This window comes from Castor canadensis, chromosome 1 (assembly GCF_047511655.1).
Source record: "Castor canadensis chromosome 1, mCasCan1.hap1v2, whole genome shotgun sequence".
In the NCBI taxonomy this organism is placed as follows: domain Eukaryota; kingdom Metazoa; phylum Chordata; class Mammalia; order Rodentia; family Castoridae; genus Castor; species Castor canadensis.
The window spans coordinates 6,631,728-6,655,455 of record NC_133386.1 but is presented as its reverse complement, the minus strand read 5'-3'; the positions used below and the strand labels follow the sequence as shown (position 1 = coordinate 6,655,455).

The 23,728-nt window shown below is 39.9% G+C and overlaps 1 protein-coding gene across 7 annotated transcripts in view; it reads right to left on the bottom strand.

Moving 5' to 3' along the window:
- Prkn (parkin RBR E3 ubiquitin protein ligase) overlaps positions 1 to 23,728 on the bottom strand; it is a 1,269,303-nt gene that overhangs the window by 396,673 nt on the left and 848,902 nt on the right. Inside the window, exon 8 of one of the 7 annotated variants that reach the window (XM_074070834.1) lies at positions 636 to 12,134. The exons of the other annotated variants lie outside the window; for them this stretch is intronic. Within the exon in view, the coding sequence (XP_073926935.1) occupies positions 11,965 to 12,134 (170 nt within the window). The 3' untranslated portion in view covers positions 636 to 11,964. Of the gene's footprint in view, positions 1 to 635; positions 12,135 to 23,728 lie in introns of those variants that run through there. 7 annotated transcript variants of the gene reach the window in all.

Genomic DNA, 23,728 nt, shown 5'->3' with positions numbered 1-23,728 from the left:
GTTATGGAAACAGCCAAGATGCCCCAGCACTGACGAATGAATCAAGAAAATGTGGTATCTATACACAATGGAATTTTATGCAGCCATGAAGAAGAACGAAATGTTATCATTCGCTGGTAAATGGATGGAATTGGAGAACATCATTCTGAGTGAGGTTAGCCTGGCCCAAAAGACCAAAAATCGTATGTTCTCCCTCATATGTGGACATTAGATCAAGGGCAAACACAACAAGGGGATTGGACTATGAGCACATGATAAAAGCGAGAGCACACAAGGGAGGGGTGAGGATAGGTAAGACACCTAAAAAACTAGCTAGCATTTGTTGCCCTTAATGCAGAGAAACTAAAGCAGATACCTTAAAGCAACTGAGGCCAATAGGAAAAGGGGACCAGGAACTAGAGAAAAGGTTAGATCAAAAAGAATTAACCTAGAAGGTAACACACACGCACAGGAAATTAATGTGAGTCAATGCCCTGTATAGCTATCCTTATCTCAACCAGCAAAACCCCTTGTTCCTTCCTATTATTGCTTATACTCTCTCTACAACAAAATTAGAGATAAGGGCAAAATAGTTTCTGCTGGGTATTGAGGGGGCGGGGGGGAGAGGGAGGGGGCTGGAGTGGGTGGTAAGGGAGGGGGCAGGGGCAGCGGGGAGAAATGAACCAAGCCTTGTATGCACATATGAATAATAAAAGAAAAAAAAAAAAAAGAAAGTCCCCTTTCAGACATTTAAGCAGAGAATGAGGGGTCATTGTTCTGCTGAAGTACCTTTTAGTCAAAAGCTTAAATGGAAAGTTCTCCATGGTCTTCCCTCCCATGAGGTAAGTGTTGTGCTGCAGGAAAGGTGACCAAGACAGAAGGGGGTGAATTGGCCAGCCACCAAGAGGTGGCAGGTGACAGTCCTGAGGACAGTTGTACGGGCCCCAGGAGGAAATTATGCACTTGTGGAATGGATAGCAGGATGGGGGCTGGTGGGTGGTTCATTCAGCCATGTGATAAGAACCCCACGTGGGTTCACTCTGCTCATGGAAACATCTGAGCCAAGACCTCCCTCCAGGGCCACAGATTCTTTCTCTTATAAACCACAGAGCAACAAACCAAGTGTTGTATGCGTGCATACACACATATTTGTGCATATGAATTGTGTATCTTTTATATATGTAAATACATATATAAGTAGGTCATTTATATCTGTAAAGTTATACGCCATTTTCATGTTTTTGTGGAGGAAGGAAAGTATTTATTTGCAAGATGCATTGCTAGGTAGTAAAGGTGATTCTAGTAGATTTTAATACATTAAAACTTCCAAAAGTCTTTGACTCCAGCAATTTAAGTTTTATCCAAGGCCCTGGTTTTGCTGGGTCTCCTCTTCATCATGAGGGAAAAAGAAAAAGTCCCTTCCCTGTAGCCCTTGGGCATGTTCTGGATGCCTCCAAGGAAAAGCTGCTCTGAGTTAGAGTAGCACTAGTGGAGAGCAGAAGAAGGGGCTGGGGCTCACACGTCCAGTGCAGCCCTCAGCCCCTAGTGAACCTGTCACAGCCAACATGTGTGCAGTTGCATCTGTAAGTTCCCAGTCTACTCAGGTGGTCCCACCATCATCCATTCCCCCCTTCTCCTCACTTACTTACAAGAAGGAAAAAGCAGAATGTTTTAAAACGCCATAAAAAGATTAACTCAACTGACTATCTTTTTCAAAAGCCCACCATTTCTACCTGATCTTCTAAAATGCCCATGTTATGTTCTGTGTTCATACTGTTTTTGTTATGATAGCTGATTCCTTTCTAGAAATACAGGAATAGCCCCATTGAAGCAATATAATTCGACTGGCATATTTTAAATGGATAGGATATTAATGAAAATAGCACAAGCATAGGTTATATAATTATTGTCTGAAGTCAGTACAAAATTGTTTTGTCTCCTAACTTGTAAGGCCTGTAAACCCATTCTTTTTTTTCTTATTATAATGGCATGTGGAGAGTTTTTATATCTTGGCAAAATATGGGCTATAATTTAATTGACTTAGCAACACTACCAAGTAACACATTTACTCCCGAGGGAAATTTCTTTTCATGCTTTCTATTGGAACTTCTAATTGACTTCTATTTCTGAATAATTGTTGACACTAATATGTTGGAAGGGCTGGTGATTTTAAATAGCTATAAATGAGGAATCCTGGCTTTTTTTTTCTCCCTGCCAAATCCATAAGTGAGTTAATATTTTAAAAGTGAGCATTAAAAATTCTGCCTTTGGGAATTGATTTAATAGATGAATCAATAAGTCTGGTATGACCATTGTAACACAAGAAGATGAGGCCCTAGGTATACCAAGTGTGAAATCAAGCCAGCAAAAATCATTCAGAATGGACGGTGTGTGTTTCACTAGTCAGAAATAGCAATATGCAGAAGACTGAAAGCATGAAGAAATCCTGATGAGCTTTTACTTGAAACTTATTTGAACCACATTTGGTGGCTCATTAATTGTGGTTCTCCCTAAACATCATAGACCTTGTTTTTCATTTCATTGGTGACACCAATAATATATATTGTTATACTCAGTAGCTATCAAATATTAAAGTCTTCTTGTTTTTGAAATTTAAATAATAGCTTGGTTTGTTATCTAGCACTAAATCTGTACTACATTACAAATTTATGACCACCTGTAAATTTCATGCTGATATTTAAGTTTTAAAATACGTTGATGCCTTTGAAAGCATGGGAACATAAAATGACACAATTGTAAGTTAAGAATTATAGCAGCATAAATACTAATGTCCAAATTTGATCAGATATTTATTTGCAGTAAATGATCCAACTTTGTTGTGCCCCTACTGTGTGGCTAAGAACACCATGATAAACACTAAGAACTCAACTGTGAGCAAGACACATAGTCCCTGTGTTCTAGGAGATGATGTCAAATAAACTTACAAATGAATAGGTAATTTCAAATTATTATAAGGGATATAAAGAAAGCAAACCTCTGACCTGGTGCATGTGTATATGGTAGGAGACTTTTAAGGTAAAGGATGAGAAGGGGCTGTGCATACAGCAGGGAAAAGGAAGGGGAATGGACAGGTGGGAGTAAAGTATGTGTAAAGGCCCTGCACTAGATCCCATCCCAGTCTCTTGAGCAAGAGAATGGAGGCCAGGATGTCTGTAGCAGGGCAAGCAAGAGGAAGAGACATGACAGAAACCAACTGGTGTTTGTACAATAATAAGAATTTGTAGTTTTCTCCAAGGAAACAAGTTAGGGACAAGAAATTGTCTACCTGAGCTTGTGATAGCTTGTGTGTGGCAAAGGGATTACAGCATAGCCAAGAAAGGGAGTGGAGACCACTTAGTAGATTGTGATAGCCATACAGGAAACAGATGACAGAGACTTAGATGAGGTTGGTGGTCCTGAGATTGAGGGCAATGACAGCAGTCAGAAACTCTGGGCATGGAAATCACCAAGAATTGTTGATAGATTATTGGGAGGGGGGGTACTTCAGAAAGGGAGGAGTCAAGAGTGAGCCTCAGATTTCTGGGGTCAGCATGGACAACGGTCACATTAACCTAAGTGGGGAAGAGTGTTGTTAGACGATCAGGTCTGGAGGTATGCAGGTAGGAGGTGTTTAGATTCAAGATGGACTTGAGACGAGCTAAGTTGGGGAGGCTGGGAAAGAGAGTGGCGTTTCTAAAGAGGTAGTTTAGTATGACTAAGAAGGTGGAGGACAGCTCAGGAACTAAAATATAAATGTAGAAATCATGAGTCCCAAGAGGGTACTGAAAGCAATGTCGAAGGATGGGAGTTGTCAGGTGGAGGAAGAAGAGTCGATAGGAATCCTGACACAGAGCCACCATCCAGGGAGGAGGAACCTGAGGAGGTAAGCACTCAGTAAATGGTACTGTTACTACCAATTGACATTACTATTATTTTATCCAGTGGAATATTCCAGTGGAATGGAGGGATCAAAGGCCAGATTGGAATTAAAATAGAACAAGAGCTAAATAAATGGAGATGGCATGTGGCAACCATTCTTTCAAGGAGCTCTACAAAGAGGCATAAAGAAATTGAATAGGAACTCGAGGGGGAGAGAGCTTCGTGGTGGGCTTTTGTTTGCCATTTACTTACTTAGTTACTCACTTACTGGACATTGAAGTAAGATGTAGCAGGAGATGCACAGGAAAGGCCCTGAGGAGGTATGAGCATGTGAGAATCAGAGTCCCGGATGGGGGTACCCATGGCTCAGAGCAGAGACAGTCTTTTGATGTAACAATAGGAAAGAAGACTAAGATGGGACAGAATGTCATGGAGCTTGTAGATTTGGTGGGGAGATAAAAGGTCCTTGTTATAGCTTGGGTCAGCAATATATCCTAAAGTCCCATGTGCTAACAACTGGGTCCTCAGCTTGGCACTATTGGGAGGCATTGGAACCTTTAAGAGGTGGGACCTCGGGAGAAATGTAAGGTCACTGGAGGTGTGCCTGTCAAATAGGACTATGGAATTCTAGCCTTTTCCTTTTCCTCTCTTTTCCTGTGCCAGCCATGAGGTGAATAGGCTTCCTTCATCACACACTCCCTGCCATGATGTTCTGCCTTGCCACAGGCCCAAAAGCAACAGGACCAACCTACTATGGACAGAAACCTCCAAAACTGTGAGCTGAAATAAACCTTTTCTCTTTCTAAGTCAGTTATCTCAGATCTTTTGGTATGATAGAAAACGATCAGAGTCCCCTTAGATAGTTTCTATGCTCTCATTTTGCATTAAAAAGAGATGTGCACATTCACAGGGTCAGAGTCAGGGGCAGAAATGCTATGAGAGGTCAGAGTGTAGAGGTCAAGCTAAGAAGAGCTGCATAGAAGTATGGGAAATCAAGCCAGAGCAGAGCAATATGACCCCATACAGTGCTGAGTATACATGTAATGAAGAATTTACAGTAACGTGAGTGAGCCCGGGTATGTAATAATCGCCAGCTCTGTTTAGGTACCTGGACATGGCCACAGAGAGAGTGGACTATGGGGTCATATGGTGTTCAGACTGATCACTGGTAATGGAGCTAGGAGACAAGAGGAGGAAATAAAGCTTCAGTGACCCAATGTCACCTGATGAGGAGGGAGAGAACGCAGTCAAGACACATGGCATGAACTTCAGAGGATCTGAAGCTAAAGAAGGGAACACTGATCTCAAAGAGGAAATTGTGAGCAAAGGGACATCAGCTCTATGCTCATGCTTTGCCCCTTTGCTGAGAATCCTTGGAAAGAATGGAGCTTCCCCTACCCCTGCTGAAAACTGTGGCACATTTTCAGGCCTGGGTTGATAGTCCCTACTAGGGGTAGAAATTATGCCAGTGTGTTGCTGTCTACAGAGTTCATGTACCAGGGAAAGTTACCGTTTTGCTCCCAGGTAAGAAATAGGACTGACAAAGTCTCAACCACATAAACATTTTATTGGTCACGCTGAAAATAGTGTTTTAATGATGATTATTATGATAATGGTAAAATATTATTGCTTTCATTTATGAAACACATTGCAAAATGAATACTAGATATTATACTATTCGTAATGATAGTTTAAAGTTATGATGCAGGAACTCAAACACTGCTTTTATCATCTGGAATATCTCTTGAAGCTTCTAACAGTCGGGATGAAGTGTTCTGTTGGCTGCCTGTCTTCATGGCAGCCAGAGAGAATGTTTGACACCACAGGTGAGCAGCAAACATATTTTCTCCCCAGAGAAAAGGGGTACTGCCCTCTGTTGCCAATAGATGGTGACTGTGAAGTGCTGGACAAAATGCTAAGGAAATTTACATGTGAGCCTTGAAAAAGAACTCATTAGCAATAGAATTTAGCAATCAGCTGGGTTGAAACTGATAAATGAGGGAATCAAACTGGTAAAAAAAAAAGATGAGACTGATGAAAGGCAAAGTTGTAAAAAAACCAAGATAATGGCTTCTACTAATGGCTCATGCAGATTAAACTCAACGTTCTATTACAGAAAACTTTCTATCAGCTTTTGCTCTCCATTGCCCAAATTTTTCTCTTTTCTAGCCCCAAATTATCCTTTAGAACTTTTTCATGTGACAACTCCACAAAACCAGTCTTCCTACCTTCCTTTTTTCTTTCCATCCTTCTTTCCAATATCCTAACCCTGACCATAATCTAAAATTCTAGAAATCTCTGTGAAAAAAAGAGCTTCATTTAAAACACTGCTTATTTCAGAAGACACCAAAATCCCTTCCAGTTGTCCAGTTAGGACAGAAAGCATTCTACCACATGCATGTTGGCCTGCCTGCCTCCTTCCCTCAATGGTGGCCAGGTTGAATCTCACCACCCCATCTTTCTTGTGAAGAATGTGGAGAGTTCAAGGGCTGCCACACAGTGTTTGAGTGGAAAGTTGCCCATATGCTACAAATGTAAGTAAAAGTGCTTCTGGAAGCTTCAGAAGGCACTAAAAAGCCATTAGAAGTGAGAGACAAATGGAACAGCTGAGTCCCGTTTTCACTCTAGAAGCCAGGATTCTTTGCACTATCTGTACTTCTTAGGATGCTAGCCATTTCCATAAACTGTAAAGCACTGTTGATTTTCATCACCCATTTCGGTCTTGTTTTTCTTCTCCATACTGCCTATGGCACTAACATGTATGTCCTTTATCTTTCCACTGACTGACATGCATTTGATTTAACTGCCTGTTCTCAAGTGCTGTTTTCCTATTGTTTGGCTAGCACAGCCTCATTTCTGTTCAAGGTTGTATAGGCAATGGTCCCAACTTCCCACACTAGATCAATGGAGTTTCAGAAATGTTTTTTGGATGGTCTGGATTTAGAAATAAGCATACTGAAACATTAAACTGGTATCAGTTTTCTAAAGTTTGGCACATTAGTTGGTATATTTGATAGATCACTAAGGTAAAAGAGGCTTTGTGATGAAACTGAAGGATAGCCGTGCACTTTCAGTAAACATGACCCAACAGCTTAGCTGTAACTGATTGAACCACACAGTGTATTTCTCAATCAAATGGCCTCTTACCCTTCTTGTCTATAAATAGCCCCTTTTATCACATTGCTTGTACTTAAAAAAATCCTGTGGTCACAATGTCAATTGCTAACTTTGTTTTCTATTTACATCATCCACTTATGAATACCCTTCTCCTCAAATTAATTAGTTAGTGTCACTCACATTTTAATTGGGAACATTGTAAGACTGAGTTGAATTTGAAAATGATATCATAATGTCACAGCCCATCAATCCCACAACTATACAGCATAGCTGGAGGACAGCTAAGGAACACCCACACATACACGTGTATACTGGAACTGGACTGTTTCATTTTCATTATAATGAAAATGATATATTTAATATAGTAAAAAACAACACCTTTAAAAATGAGGATGGCCCTTCTTTTCCCTCTCCATTTTAACTCTAGTACTATTGCTTCAGCATAATCAAATGTAATGAAAAACAAAGCAAAAAGCCAGCAAGTTGAAACACACTTAAGACCATTGATCATCAAATATTACTGATGTTTCTGGATATTTGTGGTTTTTCTTAATATTTGTGTATACAGTATACATATCCAAACTGCTATCAACTTCTATGTAAGAGTCAAGTTCTATTATGCAGCAAATATTTCAATATAATACAAATTCTTTAGCCACAAACAATAAGAGGCCTTTCTTCCTACCGTGTTTTTGGCAATCTGCAATGATTTATAGAGACAGATTCTTTTAAAAATAGAAGCTTAAGTCTACTAGAAGACATCTTATGGTTGAAATGGATGCTCTAGGAAATTACACTAAATTAGTGTCTTCATCACCACTTTTATTAAGAACAAATATTAAAATGAACTATCATGTCAACACAAAATATTATAGACATTGGACATTAATAAATTGATTCCTTATTGTCATTTCTGTTATGTGTGTGTCTCCAAATAAAACTGGAAGCTCCTTTAAAGAAGAAACTTCATCTTTCTACCTTTGTATTTCTATTATTAGCACTGTATGCTGACTTAGATTATTCAGTGGATGGATGGATGCATAGATTTTTGCCATACAGTAAAATGTAATACGTGAACTTGGTTGAGGGTTGAAAAATGTTCACATGGTAAATGACAGCCATTAGATTTATCAAATGTACAAGTTAAAATCAGCAATTTTTAACAATGGATACTATCAAGACATAGAAGGAGACACATGAGCAAAAATAGACTAGAAGACTGATTTTATAAAAATACAGAATTTTAATCTGGTAGGATCATAAGCAACCAATTATCTTAATCCCATGATTTAATATGCTAGGAAAACACTTTGCAGTGATAAAGAAAAGGCTTATTCTTACATAGAACTAGAAGGGAAGCTGCAAGAAGAAACTGGAAGGTACTAATTTTGGTCCAAGATCTACATTATCTTGGGAATTCCATCAAGTACTTATTTATGAAGTGGCTTTTCCTGAGGTTGGCCCTGGGAAAATGTGAAATCCAAAATAACAAGGAGATTTGAAGAATGCTTTTGAGGCACTTATTATTTAATCAAAGTTTTCAGGAACCATCTACATTAGGTCATTAGGGAATGACTACAGGATGGACTCAAAGTGAGTATCTTGGAGGACTTAACAGTGGACCCAGGGAGACCTGGAAGTAGAGGGCATTGAGGAGCCTGTAACTGTGTAGAGGAGATGTGGTCAGGCACTCAAGTACTAAGAGGTAGCATTATACAGGTGACAGACAAGGGACCAGAAATTCTATAGTTGGGAATCAAAATCCAAAACAGCACCCACGAAGCAGGGTTCTGGGAGTTAACTAAGTAGTTAATTCAAGTAGTCAGGAGGAAAACTAGGCTGATGTGACAGTAGATTTCAGAGGCAATGTGGAGTCACAGGCAGCTTGAGCAGAACACTGGAGTGAGGAACATGGATTCTGGATTTGTGGAGATAGTGAGCAAGTGGACAGCAGGGAAGAAGCTGGAAATAGGGAATTCTGAGATCCCTGCAGAAGTCAGGAATGAAGTAAGATATGTATACCAGTAAGTACAAAGCTAGAACAGAAAGCAAACAAAAAAGATGGAAGTGCTAGAAATGTGGCTCGGCAAGAACCAAAAAGATTAAGTTTGGGTCTTACAAGTCCTTTTAGCTGTCAGTGAACAGATTTTGGACAATCTGACACGATGTCATGTAACAGAGATGTCTGTGATTGGGGAAAGGTCTGCATCTGCACCAATATCGCAGCCACTAAACACAGTGAAATTGTTTTAAGGTAATGAGAAAACGAATCTTAATTCCACCTAATTTTAATTGATGTAAATTTAGATTTAAAATCACATATAACCAGTGGTATATATGAAACTATGTATATAACACACTCACTTTACCATGGAGTCATGAAATGAATGCCTAAGGGGGGAAAGAATATAACTCTACACGGAGCGTGCTCTCCACTGCTAAATTCTTGTTGAATATTGGCTCTATTCTACACCATAACTTCTCAACCATACTGGTACTAGGCAACTCTATTGTTATTTTCAAATGGAATTTTTAATTTATCTCTTCTGCCATGTTCTAGGAAGGTTCAAGACAGTCATACATATATACATGAACACAATAAAATTAAAGTAGATGAAAAATGGAGCGAAAATGAACTAGACAAAGATTATGGAGGACAAAGAAGAAAGATGGCATTCAGAAGTAGTATGCCATAAAAAATCACAGTTGCTGAGGATACACTGTGGAAGTTCTGCTCTTTCTAGCAGCCAAAACAGAGGGAACAACCTTCTCTCTAGCAGTTATGTTCTGCAGAATAGAAAACATTTGTGTAATTCTGGACAGGGTGTTTGAATGTCTTTGACTGAATCAAATGAATCATCCAATGGAGTCCTGTGACTCTCAGCTTACAAGCTGTGGGCTGGCTTGTTCCTGCTCCTGAGTTTCCAGAGTAAAGGAAAATAGGCTACAGAAAAGACTGGAAGAAGCAGACAGGGTACAAGGTGAAGCAGGCGCTTAAGACAAGGAGGGGTGTTTGCGCCAATGGTGCCACTGGGCGTGATGCTCACACATGTCCTTGGGAGACCCCCACCTTGAATATCAATCCCTCCTCTCTTAAAGGGCTAGCTTCAAATGGCTCTGTTCCTGAAGAGAAGGCTGAGGCTGAGAGTGGTTTCTCCCATGGTCCAACACCCTGGAATCCCTGCCTTAGTGGGCCATATCCTCAGTGACAGCTCTGCAAGAAGGAGTTCTGTATATGTTGCTTGCTTTGCCCTGCACTGTGAGCTAGGTGGCGTGACACGAGGCATGCATTGAACTGCATTTCATTAGCCTTCTCCCCCAAGCAAGAGAAACAGGCACTATTACCCACAGTAAATTGAATGCAAATTAATTTTCTGGTCTTTTTGGAATGTTATGGCATTATTCATGAGCATTTATAAGTTACCATCTGAAGATCACCCTGGAACTACTAGACAGGACCATCAGTCACCACAAATGGGTCTTAGTGGTAATTGTTACTACTAAAGATGGTCCTTTGTTTCCCACAGGTGCTTTGTAACAATACTTATGCATCACAGGCTGAAGTAGAAACCTACCATCTTGCGTTATCTCAACACCTCCCTCTTGTCTGTCTTCTTTCCACACATGGTCCCGCAGGAGTCCACTAAATCGCACTGCATAGTAACATAGGAATCACTCCATTTCATGCTAGTCACCGTGTCATCAGCACTGGCCACCCTAGGGCAAGCTGGCACTGCCTCTGGCAGCAGTGAGTGACTCAGTGACCACTCCTTGCTGGTCTACCCCGGCAATCACTTTCCTTCCTTTAGTTGGCTGCAATTTTTTGAAGATGTAAATCTGATCCTGTCCCCTCCAGTTATAAGCTTAGAGGGGTGACTTCTCCAAGGGTATTTAAAGAAAGACTTGAATCTCTGATGCAGCAGCCACAGCACAGGCTTCTTGGCCCTGCCCCCTTTCCTTTCTCTTCTCACTCTGCTACAACCACTTTCCTGCCCCTTGAGTATGATTTGCTCTCTCCTGACCCAAAGTCTCATCCCAGGAGGTTCCTTTTCCAGGGATCCTTTCCCTGCCCTGTCTCACTGCTTTCACTTCCACCTCTGATCCAAATCACCAGTTACACAGCTGCCTGGCATTTCATGAGTACCTGTAACCCCCAGCGAACTGTAAGCTCCATGAGGGACACAGCTATCTGTGCTTTGAACCATTTTGCACCTTGCCTTGGACTCCAACAGAGCCTGGAATGTAGCAGATACTGCTTCCAAAAAAGGCAGTCCTATACAAACGTCTTTGTTTTCACTCAGGTGTCATAAATCTACTTTACTGTTCAACAAGACACCACAATTCAGCACATTTCCAAAAATGTGACCATGAGTATCTTTTAAGTGAAAATTAACACCTACTTCCAAGTTAGCCAAAAAGTATTTAAAACTATTTGAATAAGTTTTTAAAATTCAGCAAATTACAGATTTCTAAATGAAATAAAAGCACAAATTTATTAGAGCTTTCTGCACTATGAAACAGTAACATTTGCAACTTAGAAATTGTTCTCCCTACAAAGTAGTTATAGTCTCAGAAGGAAAATGTGTTCTTAAAACAATAGCTAAATGCCTTCAATTCAGGGCACTTGGTATTAAATCCCCCGGGCATCAAAATAGCTCAGTAGTCTTTTCTGAAATAGTATGTCAAGTATTCTTAAACGCATATTTTATTGGCATCTGGAAAGCACTGAAAATGTTTTCTCTTACATTCAAAGTCTTTAAAAAAAACACTCCATTGCAAAACTCTGACAAATGTGCCCTCCCACGACACACCAGGTTCCTTCACAAATACACAATTCACAATTATAAGCAATTTTGTAAAATGCATGCTATTTTCCCCTGGAGACCAGAATGCCTTGGAGTGGTTACATACGTAATTGGGTAATTTTCTGAAATGCTTATTATTTACTTCAGTCTCATTTCGATCTCACTGGTAAACAGTGTATCCCTGTTAGCTGTTATTACCCCAAAAATCTTCTGTAATTTTCTGTGTTCCTTTAACATTCCCGGGAGCACATCCCGTTCCTCTCGGTGGCATGGACCATGACAGACAGAGGCTGCCTCTGCCCACCTTCTTGTTCAGATGGGGAAGTGGGGCTCCTTTCCCCTCGCTGGGGTTTCCTAGGTTATAGGCAGAGAGGAAAGGGAACATCAGGACTTTAACATTTTCATATGATTTAGATCCTATCTTAGCTGGTTGCAAATCTCATTATCAGCTTTACAGCTGTTTTTCTACCTTGATTTATTTTTACTTTTAGATCAGAGGGAAGAATGGCAAAATTGCAGCCTGGAGGATTGCATTGGAAAATAAAGTTTGAATTACACTGTTGTTGATTTACACCCGGCGTGCTATACTTAGTGTGGAAGCACAGTTAAGCACACTTTATAGGTAGCTGCTCCTACTGTCGAGCTGACAACAGCTACAGAAGCTGAACACAGCCTGGAAGAATGGCCAATTCCAGAAACAGTACCTCTAAAGCCAGGTATTGGGTAAGTACTTTCTAATGATGTGTGTGTGTAATTTCATGTAACACAAGATTTCACTCCCTCTAAAATCAAAGGCTTCTACTACTTGTTTCGTTATATATGAATGACAAAACTTCACCAGGATTACCGATACCACTGAAATGAATAACAGAAAGTAAGCAGTCTCACTGAAGCCAGCATGCTTGAATTCAAGCAGGAAGGAAGAAATTCCAAAGAAAAATTGTTCTGAGTTGTTTTAGAGGATGAAGTGCTGCAAATTCTTCCACCTCCAGATCCTACTATTTTAGGGGCTACTATTCCGCTCTTTAGCACAGTATTTTAATAGTAACAAACTCAAGTTCCAGCTGAATGGGGAGGCTGAAGTAAGAGGATTATGAGTTCAAAGCTAGCCTGGGCTACATAGAGAGACCCTGTCTCAACAAAACAAAACAAACAACAGGGCTTGGGATATGGATTGTACTTGGCTAGTACTACAATACTGCAAAGCAAACAAACAAACAAACAAACAAAAACCCAAACTCAAGTTTTCCCTCTATGTCAATTATACGGAATATTTAAAATTTGGTCTTTGGGGACAAGGGCAGCTCAGTGGTGAGCATTTGCCTGGCATGCATGAGGCATGGGGCTGATTCCTATCAACACAAAAATACAAAATCGACTCCAAAATTTAGTGTTTGTCATTGCGCAATTGTGCTATTTTAACTCACAATTCAAAATGGGTAGTTCTTTTATTCATTCTTCAAAAGATTAATGAGGAAAATTAAACTGTTCTAGTCAGTTTCTGCTATGACTTGGAGATTGCAGACCTCCCCCTGTTTTGCCTGCTGTGAACTTGGTGACGTACTGAGATGGGACCCTTAGTTACTATCACAGCACAGCTTATGTGTAGTGATGCTGAGCAATACCTGCTTTGGGGCATAAAATAGCCCTTAATATGCCATATGAATAGGGCCTCCCTGTGGTTCCATGGAGCCCACTGTGATGAATCCATCTAATGACATCTAGAAAGACTGAGATGCCAGTGCCCCTTGCATCCCCATTAGTAGCTACTTTCTCCACTCCTGGTTTGATGGTGTTTATTCACATGGAGTCTGATCATTTTATAGGAGGATTAAAGGGTAACACTCAGTTTAGGGATCATTAATCAGGGATCACAGCATCTTTGAGGTGGAAGAGTCTTGGACACAAAGTAAGTTTCATGAATAGAAGGTAGAGAGGGAAAATTAGCTTTGGAGTCTGGATGGCTTTATGTTTCCTATTAAACATAACAGCGAGGGAATGGCTCAAGGGGTAGAGAGTCTGCCTAGCAAGTATGAAGCCCTAAGTTCAAACCTACTACCACCCCCTCCCAAAAAACACTTCAGATTAGCTTCTGAAAGTCTCAGTTTCCTCATCTGCAAAATGGGATTATCAGTATGAAACATGCAGAATTATTGTGAGGCTTAAATGGACACAAAAGGTCTCCCCAGAACCCAGTAGCTTGTAAGTAATCTGACTAAATTAATGAGGTGTTTAGTTAAGGGCAGAGTCAGGTCCAGTTTTATGAATCATAATTCAGTATTACATCTATCATGGAAGTCTAGCTTGAGGGACAAGTAGAGGCTAACTACTAATGAGTGCCTCTCAAAGGGCCAACTCCAAGACAAATTGTTACCATTTCCTTTAGAAAGACCAGCAGGGCAACAAAAGAAAACACTTAGAGACAAAGAGGTAACATTAACCATTGTGTGTCTAAGATCTGAGGATACATGATTTGCCAAGGAATGATCACCCAGTGCAGAAATGGGCACTTTTAGAAGTTACTTAACTAAGAATACTAAAATACTTTAAATTGTGTTTCTTTTTAAAGGTTACTGTTCCAGTGTGGAACAGCAGTGATCCTGGCTAGGGTGGAGTGAAGGGAGGTCAAGGTGGAGGTCTGGCCCACACATCAGGGGAGGTAGTGCCTACCCAAGAATATCCCCACAGTGTCAATGTCATCTCTGTCTTTTGGCATTCCAAAAATGAATTGTATACTGAAATATGTCTTCTGTCAATTAAGATGTACCAAAATTATGTTTTATTAACTAAAAAAAGCTACTGGTTTGGAAAAATGAAGGAGTTCCCTGATTTTTCGACTTTGTTCAAATCTAATCTATTTAATAAAGTTTTTTCTGCAGAGCAAGACACAGGTTATGTTTAAAAATCAAATGAACAAAGGATTCCTGATACTTGAGGTAGTAAAATGCTAAGAAGGTTGAAACTTCTCTGAAGGTCTTAAACAGGGTTGATTTTTACCTGTTTGGGATAGTTCAAATGCATCTGCAATAGGTTAAAAGTGAAAATATCAGTGTGTCACATACAGTAGGAAAGTATTATTTTGTGAATTTTTTCAATTACATGTATATATATATGTTCTATGTTTATAGATCTTGATATAAAATGTATCTGTTTCTGTGGGTAGCAATCTAGAAAGTTTGAACTATACATTAATGTTCTCCAAAATTTCAGTTGAAAACCACCTATCAGAAATAAAAGGAAAAGTCAAATGTCAACACCAATACTGGTTTGGTACAAGTATTATCATTATTATGGACATTTAAACACATGCATATAAACAAAAACATTCAAAGGATGATATGAAAAGTTAATCAAGATGGGAGTTGTAACATTTTCTTCTTTGATTATGTTGAATTGTAATCTGGAGTCCACTTCTTTTAGCATGCCTCTCTGTTCACTTAGAACACAGCCATTCAAATCTCAACCACATAGTCATTCAATATTATACTTGGTTACAATCCAGAAGCACATGAAGGAATTTTACTCATTACTCATTGGTGGGCTATGTAGAGTACACAATTTCAAGAGAGGAGGTAGACTGTGATACTCACCAAGCAGTTACAGTGGCTTACCCATGACATGGGAAAGAGACAAGAATCAATAAACAGTGGAAGCCTCAGTATTGATATTCCTATGCATATTCTTTCCTATCAAAAATGGTGTGAAAAGTCTGCTCATGTAGCATGAGTCTTAATAGTTTTAAGAAGAACTATCAATAACTTCCAAAGTATTTGTTTTTGGAATTTAATTTTTATACAACATTTTATACTTCCCATAATGTTAATGCCTGATTCAAAAGAAATTATTTCCATAACTTATCAATGTATTGATATAGACAATGCCAAGAAAAATATTAGGTTTTCACTTTTGAACCATAAAACTTTAATTAAACCAAAACTGAAGCCTCAGAAGTTCCTAGAATCCACTCTGAAATTGGCATATACAATTGGTGGTGACTGGGAAGCTGTCATACCTCAGGTACTAGGCACTGTGCTAGTCATACAGTCTGATCTAAATATCTTTCAGTTCAGAATTATTTTCATTTTAAAATAAGAAAATTAATTTACCATCTAGCAGAGCAGGTTTGTAACTGGATCAGACCATCTGACTGTAGTTCCTACTCCACCATAGACCTGGATCACAAACTTACCCTGGGGAAGCTGAGTTACCTTGACTCCAAAGTAAATTCTTTCTGACAGACTGCCAAGTGTCAACTTAAATTACTCTCTCTGTACCCTTGGCCTTTATCTAGACCACATTACCCAGGCTCCCTTGCAGGTAGGCAAGGCCTGCAATAACCAGCTGCATTTTCAGAAGCCCCAGATACTGACATTCCATCTTGGAGAACCAAGGACAGAGATGTGACTACAAATTCTGATTTAGCCATCTCTACCTCAAATAAGATTACTGAATTTTTACTTTTACCAAGGATGGAAGAGTTCAAATAGTTCTTCCTGAAATGTTTTTCTGGGAGGTTCATATTTAAAAATAGATACTTGGTAGAAAGGTCCCGTGTTCTTCGGTAGACATCACTGATGTGCAGGGAATCAGCTGGTACTGGGATGGGAGAGGAGTGTCTGAGAAGGCTGGAGAACAGGAGTATCTCAAGGAACATAAGGTAGAGGTAGTTTAGCCATGTGGAGCAGAACTTATAATACACCATGTATGTGTTCAATCAACCCTCATAGATTTGGGGTGCTGAGTATTTGAAAAGTATTTTTGAGTCTAGAAGGTGACTGTTGGGGGCTGAACTATGCCCAACCTCTCCCCATAGTCCTAGTCCCAGTACTTCAGAATGTGACTATGTTTGGAAACAGACCTTGAAAGAGGTAATGGAGATAAATAGAGGCTGTTTGGGTGGTCTATATCCAGTCTGATTGGTGTCCTTATAGGAAGAACAAGCTAGGATATGTCTACACAAAAGGACAACCATGTAGACACAAGGGGAAAGTGACTTTCCCTCATAAAGCCATGGAGAAAGGCCTAAAAGGAAACAAGCCTACTGACACCTTGACCTTGTAGCCTCCACAAGTGTGGGAAAATAAATTTCTATCATTTAAGCCTCCAGGTGTGTGATATTTTTTACAATAAACCAAGCAAACTTACTGCAGTGACATTTTATAAGAGCCCTGTTACACCTAAGTCTTAAGTCTTAAGAAAGGGCTGTTACTGGGGCTGGAAGCTTTGCAGTAGAGCGCTTGACTAAAAACAGCCACCATTGGCAGTGCAAGAGGGAGAAGAGAGGAAAGGGGGCAAAATACTGGCACTTCCCTGAGACTTGATCTTACTCTTCCTTCTCTTGAGTATTCTAATTCCTTTCACTCGTGTTTCGCTCTATAAAGACATAGTTTCAGCATAGATCACTTCTAGTAGGGGTTCAAACACATAAAATACAAGAACTATTATTTTTCCAAACTCTTGTGTAGAATAAGGCATGTAAGATAACCAAGAAGGCATTCAGACCTCACTGGGACTAGATAATATAATTGCTTGGTTCAGGTATCTTTATTTCCATATTTACATGGGACTGTTTAACAACTTCTCTTGCTAACTTGGTATGCATTCAAAACATTAAACTTTTTCACTGTCCTGCTTAGGAACCAAATGGTTTAAACTCTCATGAATATGCAAATCAACCCCTCTAAGCACATTATTAATTATTTCAAAGATAGTTGGAGGTCAGCAGCTCATATGAATTTCTATGCATGAAGTCTCATTAACACAAGACATCACACAGGGAGGAAGAATAAAGTTTTATCACAGTTACCAAATGTGTATGTGTGTGTGTGTGTGTGTGTGTGTGTGTGTGTGCATGCATGCACACAAATGGCTGAAGTAACATACAGTTCTGGCTGTACTACCAGCAGCCTCTGAATATACATACACCTTTGCATGATGATGGTGGTGGAGGTGTGAGGAAGGAACACAATCTACAAAGTGGAAGAATTTAAACAAACAAGCACTGCCTGAATCAAGAAAACTTGCCAAATCTATGGCAAGTTTTGCTTCAAACTTAAATTTTTTTGACCTAGAGGTTATAAGTGCTCTGTTTTCTTCTGGAATAAAGTTGTGACTGCTACAAAAGTCTATAGTCTGTAAAAATACAGCACACATCTCATTCCCTGAGACATAGAGAGGGTCTGTTCAGCGTGTTGCACATGTCTGGAATGTCACATGCAGCCAAGCTTGCACCTATTTGTCCAGGCTACTGAATCCCCTGTTGAGGTGGTGTTCAGGGGTGGAAATTCTTTGATCTAAACCAAGGGACAAGCAGAGGTGGGATAGCCCTTAGAACCAAGTGTAAAGCAGTTGACAATGCTACCACAACACAGAGGTGAAGAAGCGGTGAGTTGTGCTTCTCAAACTCCATGATCACAAGGCCCTGATTCTCACCAAATTGCAGTAAAATGATCTTGTCGGCTGAGCAACTCTTCTTGGTCACTATTACAGTTTGCTTTATGCCTCTGATAAAAATTTTGTGTACTCAAAATTTAACTGATGAAAAAGATAATAATCTATTTTCACAACTGGGGTGAGGAAGATAAAAATACACAGAGCCATTATTTAGGGTAATGAGCAAAATATATGTAATAAAAATCAGAATGAAAATGCTGAATGTTGGTGAAAAGCGCACAAGTATTCAGTCCTATTGGAATTTGGCAAAATCTTTCCAGAATCAAATTGAAAGCTAAAAGAAGGCAAATGCCTATGTTATGTAGGTATATGCTACATAGCATAGGTGGTATGCTATTATAGAGAAAGGCCAGGGCAGTAGTTGTACCAAGGCAAGCAGGCAAGCTTAGACTGGGGAGGTCACATGGAGGTCACTGGACTGGGCTGTCATTGAAGCTCTCTACAACTGTATACGCTACACACATCCTAAACTACACACATGTGTCTGCAGCACTGCTGTATATGCAGGCTGTGGCTTTCCATAAATTTAAATCAACATTGAACTATGTAAAACAATATACTTAGAGGTCAATTAGTATTCATTGACAACTGTTAAAATCCTGGCAGCCTCAGGGGAGCTCCCTCTACACCAATAATGCAGAATGCACACATTCAAAAATTGTGCTGACTGCTACAAGGCAGGGGAAAGAAATGTGGACATGTACTTTAATTAACAGAAGGCAGGCAAAAGATGGCTGTTCTGAACAACTCTTGTGACTATCTTAAGCATGGCATCTCTCCATATCTCTTTGTGTAAGAAATGAATGTATACTTGAAGAATGGTTGACTCTTGCCCTTATAAAACAAAGGGGGAATGATCTTCTTTTAAGAATTTTATTTTTAAGCATATAAGAAATGGGAAAAGAAGAAAAAAAGGCAGTGTAGAAAGAAGAAATTCAAGCAAAGTAAGAATAATAGGCACAGAGGATCCCTTCCTTTATAACTCACAAAGACATAAAGACACACTCATGCCTCAAATGAACATGAAATCCCACTGGTGTCTCTAGGCAGGATTTCTATAAAGGCAGCAATTCCAAGGCCCAATGGATGGCTGAACAGACAGGGCCTTGTTGAGCTAGCTGGAATGAGTTCTGCAACACCATCAATTTTGTCCTACAGCTCTTTTTCTGGTCCTTGTCCATGTACCAGTCACTCCTTATAATGGAGTGACTTGATTGAGTGTTGCTCCTGTCACAGGCAGGGAGAGCAAAGCTTGAAAGCCATTCGATAAATTGTGCATTTTACCATCCTCTCCACCATTGTTGGGGGCCGCTGTGGGTTCACAGCTCTAATTGTTCTTCCTCCTGGGCACACAGCCAGGCCCTATCTCCCACCACCTTCTCTCCAGCCTTCAACACACACACACACACACACACACACACACACACACACAGTTAGGTGGGGGCCATAGGACTGAGTTCTGCTATAAGGAATGTGGGAAGAAGTAGTGGATTCATTTCCAGGCCTGGCCTCTACTCAGTCTCTGGTATGGAGCATAGCTTGCTCTCATCCTGTGCAACTGGCCCCAAGAAGAGAAGTTAGACTATTAACCTGTCTTTCCTTTGCCTTATACCTCCAAATCAAAAGAAAACTATCCAAATTGCTAAAGTACCCTCAAAATAAAACAGAAAGGAATTCAGCATTAATTTCAGAAAATTAGAAAGTTCAACTAAATTTCAGTTAACTTTGAGGCAGAAAGAACACTGGCTTTGGACTTAAAGCACATCTGGAATTTAAATCCTGCTTACAGTCCTGTGGTTGCCTTAACCTGGTGACTGTTACAAATATACAAGATTCAGGAACTTGGGAGAGAATGGGCTGCACATGGCAGAGAGACAGACAGACACAAAGAGACTGAGTGTCAATAGGCTTCTGGGCCCGTTTTGTTAATATTTTAAAGCCTAAAATATGGATTGCCTGATTGCTTTTTGGAAATACATGAATTTATATTCTTCTCTATTTTGAATGTCCATCCACCAGTTTATTCTTTAAATTAGCACCTTTTCATGCATGTACATGGTACTGGGAATTGAATCCAGGGCCTTGACCATGCCAGGCAAGTACTCTACCACTGAGCTATAGTCCCAGCCCTTAGTTTTTGAGACAGGGTCTTGCTATGTAGCTCAGGCTGGCCTCAAATGTGTGATCCTCCTGCCTCTACCTCCTGAGTGCTGGGATTATAGGCACCACTATGCCTGGAATTTTTTTTTGCAGTGTAGTGTTGGGGTTCAACCCTGGGGCCTTGCTCATGCTAGGTAACTGATCTACCACTAAGCCACATCCCCAGCCCTAAACTAGCAACTAATTCAGCAGCTAACTTTGTTGAACTTTCAGTATGTATGGTGACTATTTGCATATCTTGTTTGGTGAGTCATCTTTTAATATATATTTCCCTACTTTTTAGGAATCATATTGAGTTCATTTTTTTGTGTATATCTGGGAAATCAACGTTAGCAAACGCCAAAAAAAAAAAAAAAAGCCATTTATATCACACATTATGTTTACTTCCCTAACTGTCTAGAACCCAGGCTTCTTGTTTCTCTAGGCATCAGAAATATCTCAAAAGAATGGGAACTATCTTTCTCATGCTGCCATATTTCCAATAAAGACACTGAGGACGCTGCTGGACTGTATTTGGTGAGTGGACATCCTCAATGCAAAGGAATTTGCATCAAAGTTAAATGGAAACTGGATATAATGGTTAATCTTGGTTGGCACATTTTGGGGGTTTCTGTGAGGTGTTTCCAGCCAGGATTGATGAAGGGGAAAAGACCCACCCTCCTTCCATCTCCTTCTCCCTCTCTCTCTCTCCCTCCTGGTTGCCATGAGGTGAGCTACTTTCCTTCACTACACCCTCCTGCCACGTGGACTGAACCTTCTGAAACTGAGCAAAATAAATCCTTCCTCCCTTAAGAGGTAGGTGTTTATGTCAGCTATTTGGTCACAGGGATGAAAAATTCTAATACACTGGAATATAAAAAGTGACCCAGGAACAGAAAAGTAAAAAACCACAACAAAACAAAATCCCTAAAGCAGTTGTACTTGAATGTTGATAGTAGAAATGCTGAAGACATGTTACAGGGAAGGTAGGAGTCACTCCTGTGGAACCCTGAGAACACAGGAAATTCGTGTTGTCAGGATGGATGATTAGTAAACAAACTCGTTATGCAGTCTTCATCATACAAATTCTAGAGCAGCATTCTAGAACAACAAACCAACCTAAATTTATGAAGCTCCATCTAGTGAGTGAGTGACACTCGGTGTTGAGAGCACATAGAGAGTCCTTTGCCATTTCAAGACAATTTCTAGCACAGAATGCCAATAAAAGCAGGTATAGCAAAGAGACAGCAAATAGTTCAGAATATTGAGGAAGTTTATCCCAAAGTCCCTATCTTTATGCAAGGGTTTGTCAGAGGTTCTGGAAATAGGTTGTTTGCCAATCTTTTTTTTTTTTTTTTTAACGCCATCCACATTTATTGAAAGACCTATGCTTGGCCAGCAAATCAAATCACTCACAAACACAATAGACCTGGGCAGAGGGAGCAATTTTGCACTTAAAATTCTATTGTCTCCCCTGGAAAATTCTTGCTGCTTATTGAATGTTCATCTCTGCAGCAGTTCTCAAGCTTTTAAACCTGGACCTAAGTGAACAGTGATGCCCACCCACCCTGAGAGGTTGTCATAGAATTGGCCTGAAGCATGGCCTGGGCATCAGGCTCTGTAAAGCTTCCCTGTGACTGAAATATGTCTCTCCAGTTAAGAACTGGTACCTAGGGAGGAACAGGGTGGCAGAGGGGCAGGCACATGGGGCTTTGGCTCCAGCCATACCCAGGTTGAAATCTGTGGCTCTAGTTAATCATACTAAGCCTTTACTCCTTCCTCTGTAAAATAGGAATAAAAATTCCTACTTTTCAGGTTTATAGTTGGTGTAACTGTGGAATAGTGCTAAAATTAAAGATACTCTTCTTTCAACCTTCTTTTCCACAGAAACTTCTAAGATACAATACTTTGTGTTTGCAGACTTATTCATTCTAACAACACAAGCTCTAAAGCCATGACTATCTGGCTTTGTACATCAGCTCTGTAACCTACTTGCTGTATTATCATGTGCAATTTAATTGATCTCTATCAGGCTCAAATTTTCCATTTGTAAAATGGGAATAATAACAATTTCCATTCCACATGCGTGTGTGTGTGTGTGTATGTATGCTAAGCACTAAGAACAGCACCCCCACACACTAAGCTCTCAGGGATGGGTAAAATCATTACTCATTTTTGACTCTTGGGGAAATAAAATTCAAGATCCCATCCTTAGAAAGCATAACAACATTTCTGGCCTAATGAGAAGCTCACCCTAAGAGAGTAAGGTTTGTACTTGGGAAAGAATTTTAAATCCATTTTAATTATTCATTACAATAGTTTTGTGAATGAAAAAGATTGATTCATTGTTGGCTAGCCACTCTTGAAGAGTATAAATGTCTACAACTGGGCTTTGAAGGTGTTTAGCTGAAAGAAGATGAAAGACCAGATTGTAGGAAGAAAAGAACATCTGAAGACATATGTCTTGGTAATAAGAGGTATTAGATACTGATATTGATATTGGAGTGACTGTTTACATGCACTGTCAGCAAGACATTTGAGATGTGGATTATTCAGCAATAGATACATACATACACATATTTGAAACTCTCTATGGTGTCTATGGGAACAGTGTAATTTGGAAAAGAGTTAGTTAATTCTACTTATAGCCTCTGCTTTTTTTAAATTTTATATATAGTTAACTGTCACAGGACCTTTTTGAAAATATTTTCTTGTGATGTTAGAATCCCTAAGGAATGATGCTTGGATACTGACTGTAAGGAAAGGGTTTTTTGTGTGGATTGGGACAGTGTGGCGAGGGGGTACAGAAGAACCGGCTAGAGCAATGATGAGTATGAAATGGTTCCCACCTGCACATGGGCTTTCAGTGTACTGTTGCTTACGCCACCTTAGCAAGTGAGTCATTCTCACATCTGGGATCTAAAATCATCTGGCTTATGCCAGAGGTATAATACAACTACTTAGCAAAGTCAAAGAGATTCTTTACCAGAAAATCTGCCCTATTCATGCTTCATTCAATTCCCTAAGTCAGAAAAGTCAAGGAATGGATTTGGGGCTGTAGATTCTAGCACCAGCATGACCCATCTTGGGTGGTTCAATAGGAACTTTGTCCTTGAAAGGAATTGATGGCTTTTGGGATACAGCCCTTGATCCTATAAATAAATCTTGCTTTAATTTTCTTAGAGAAACTAAAAGTAGCTAGTAGATATCACAGGGGCCTAAAACCATTGGACTTGGCATTTTAAATTGAGGTGCTAAAAAGGGAAACAGAACTTTCCTTCTCTTCAGAGAAATCAAGAAGGTGCATGCCTAACTTCCAAAACTAATGACAACACCAAGGGCTGCCTCTCAAGGCC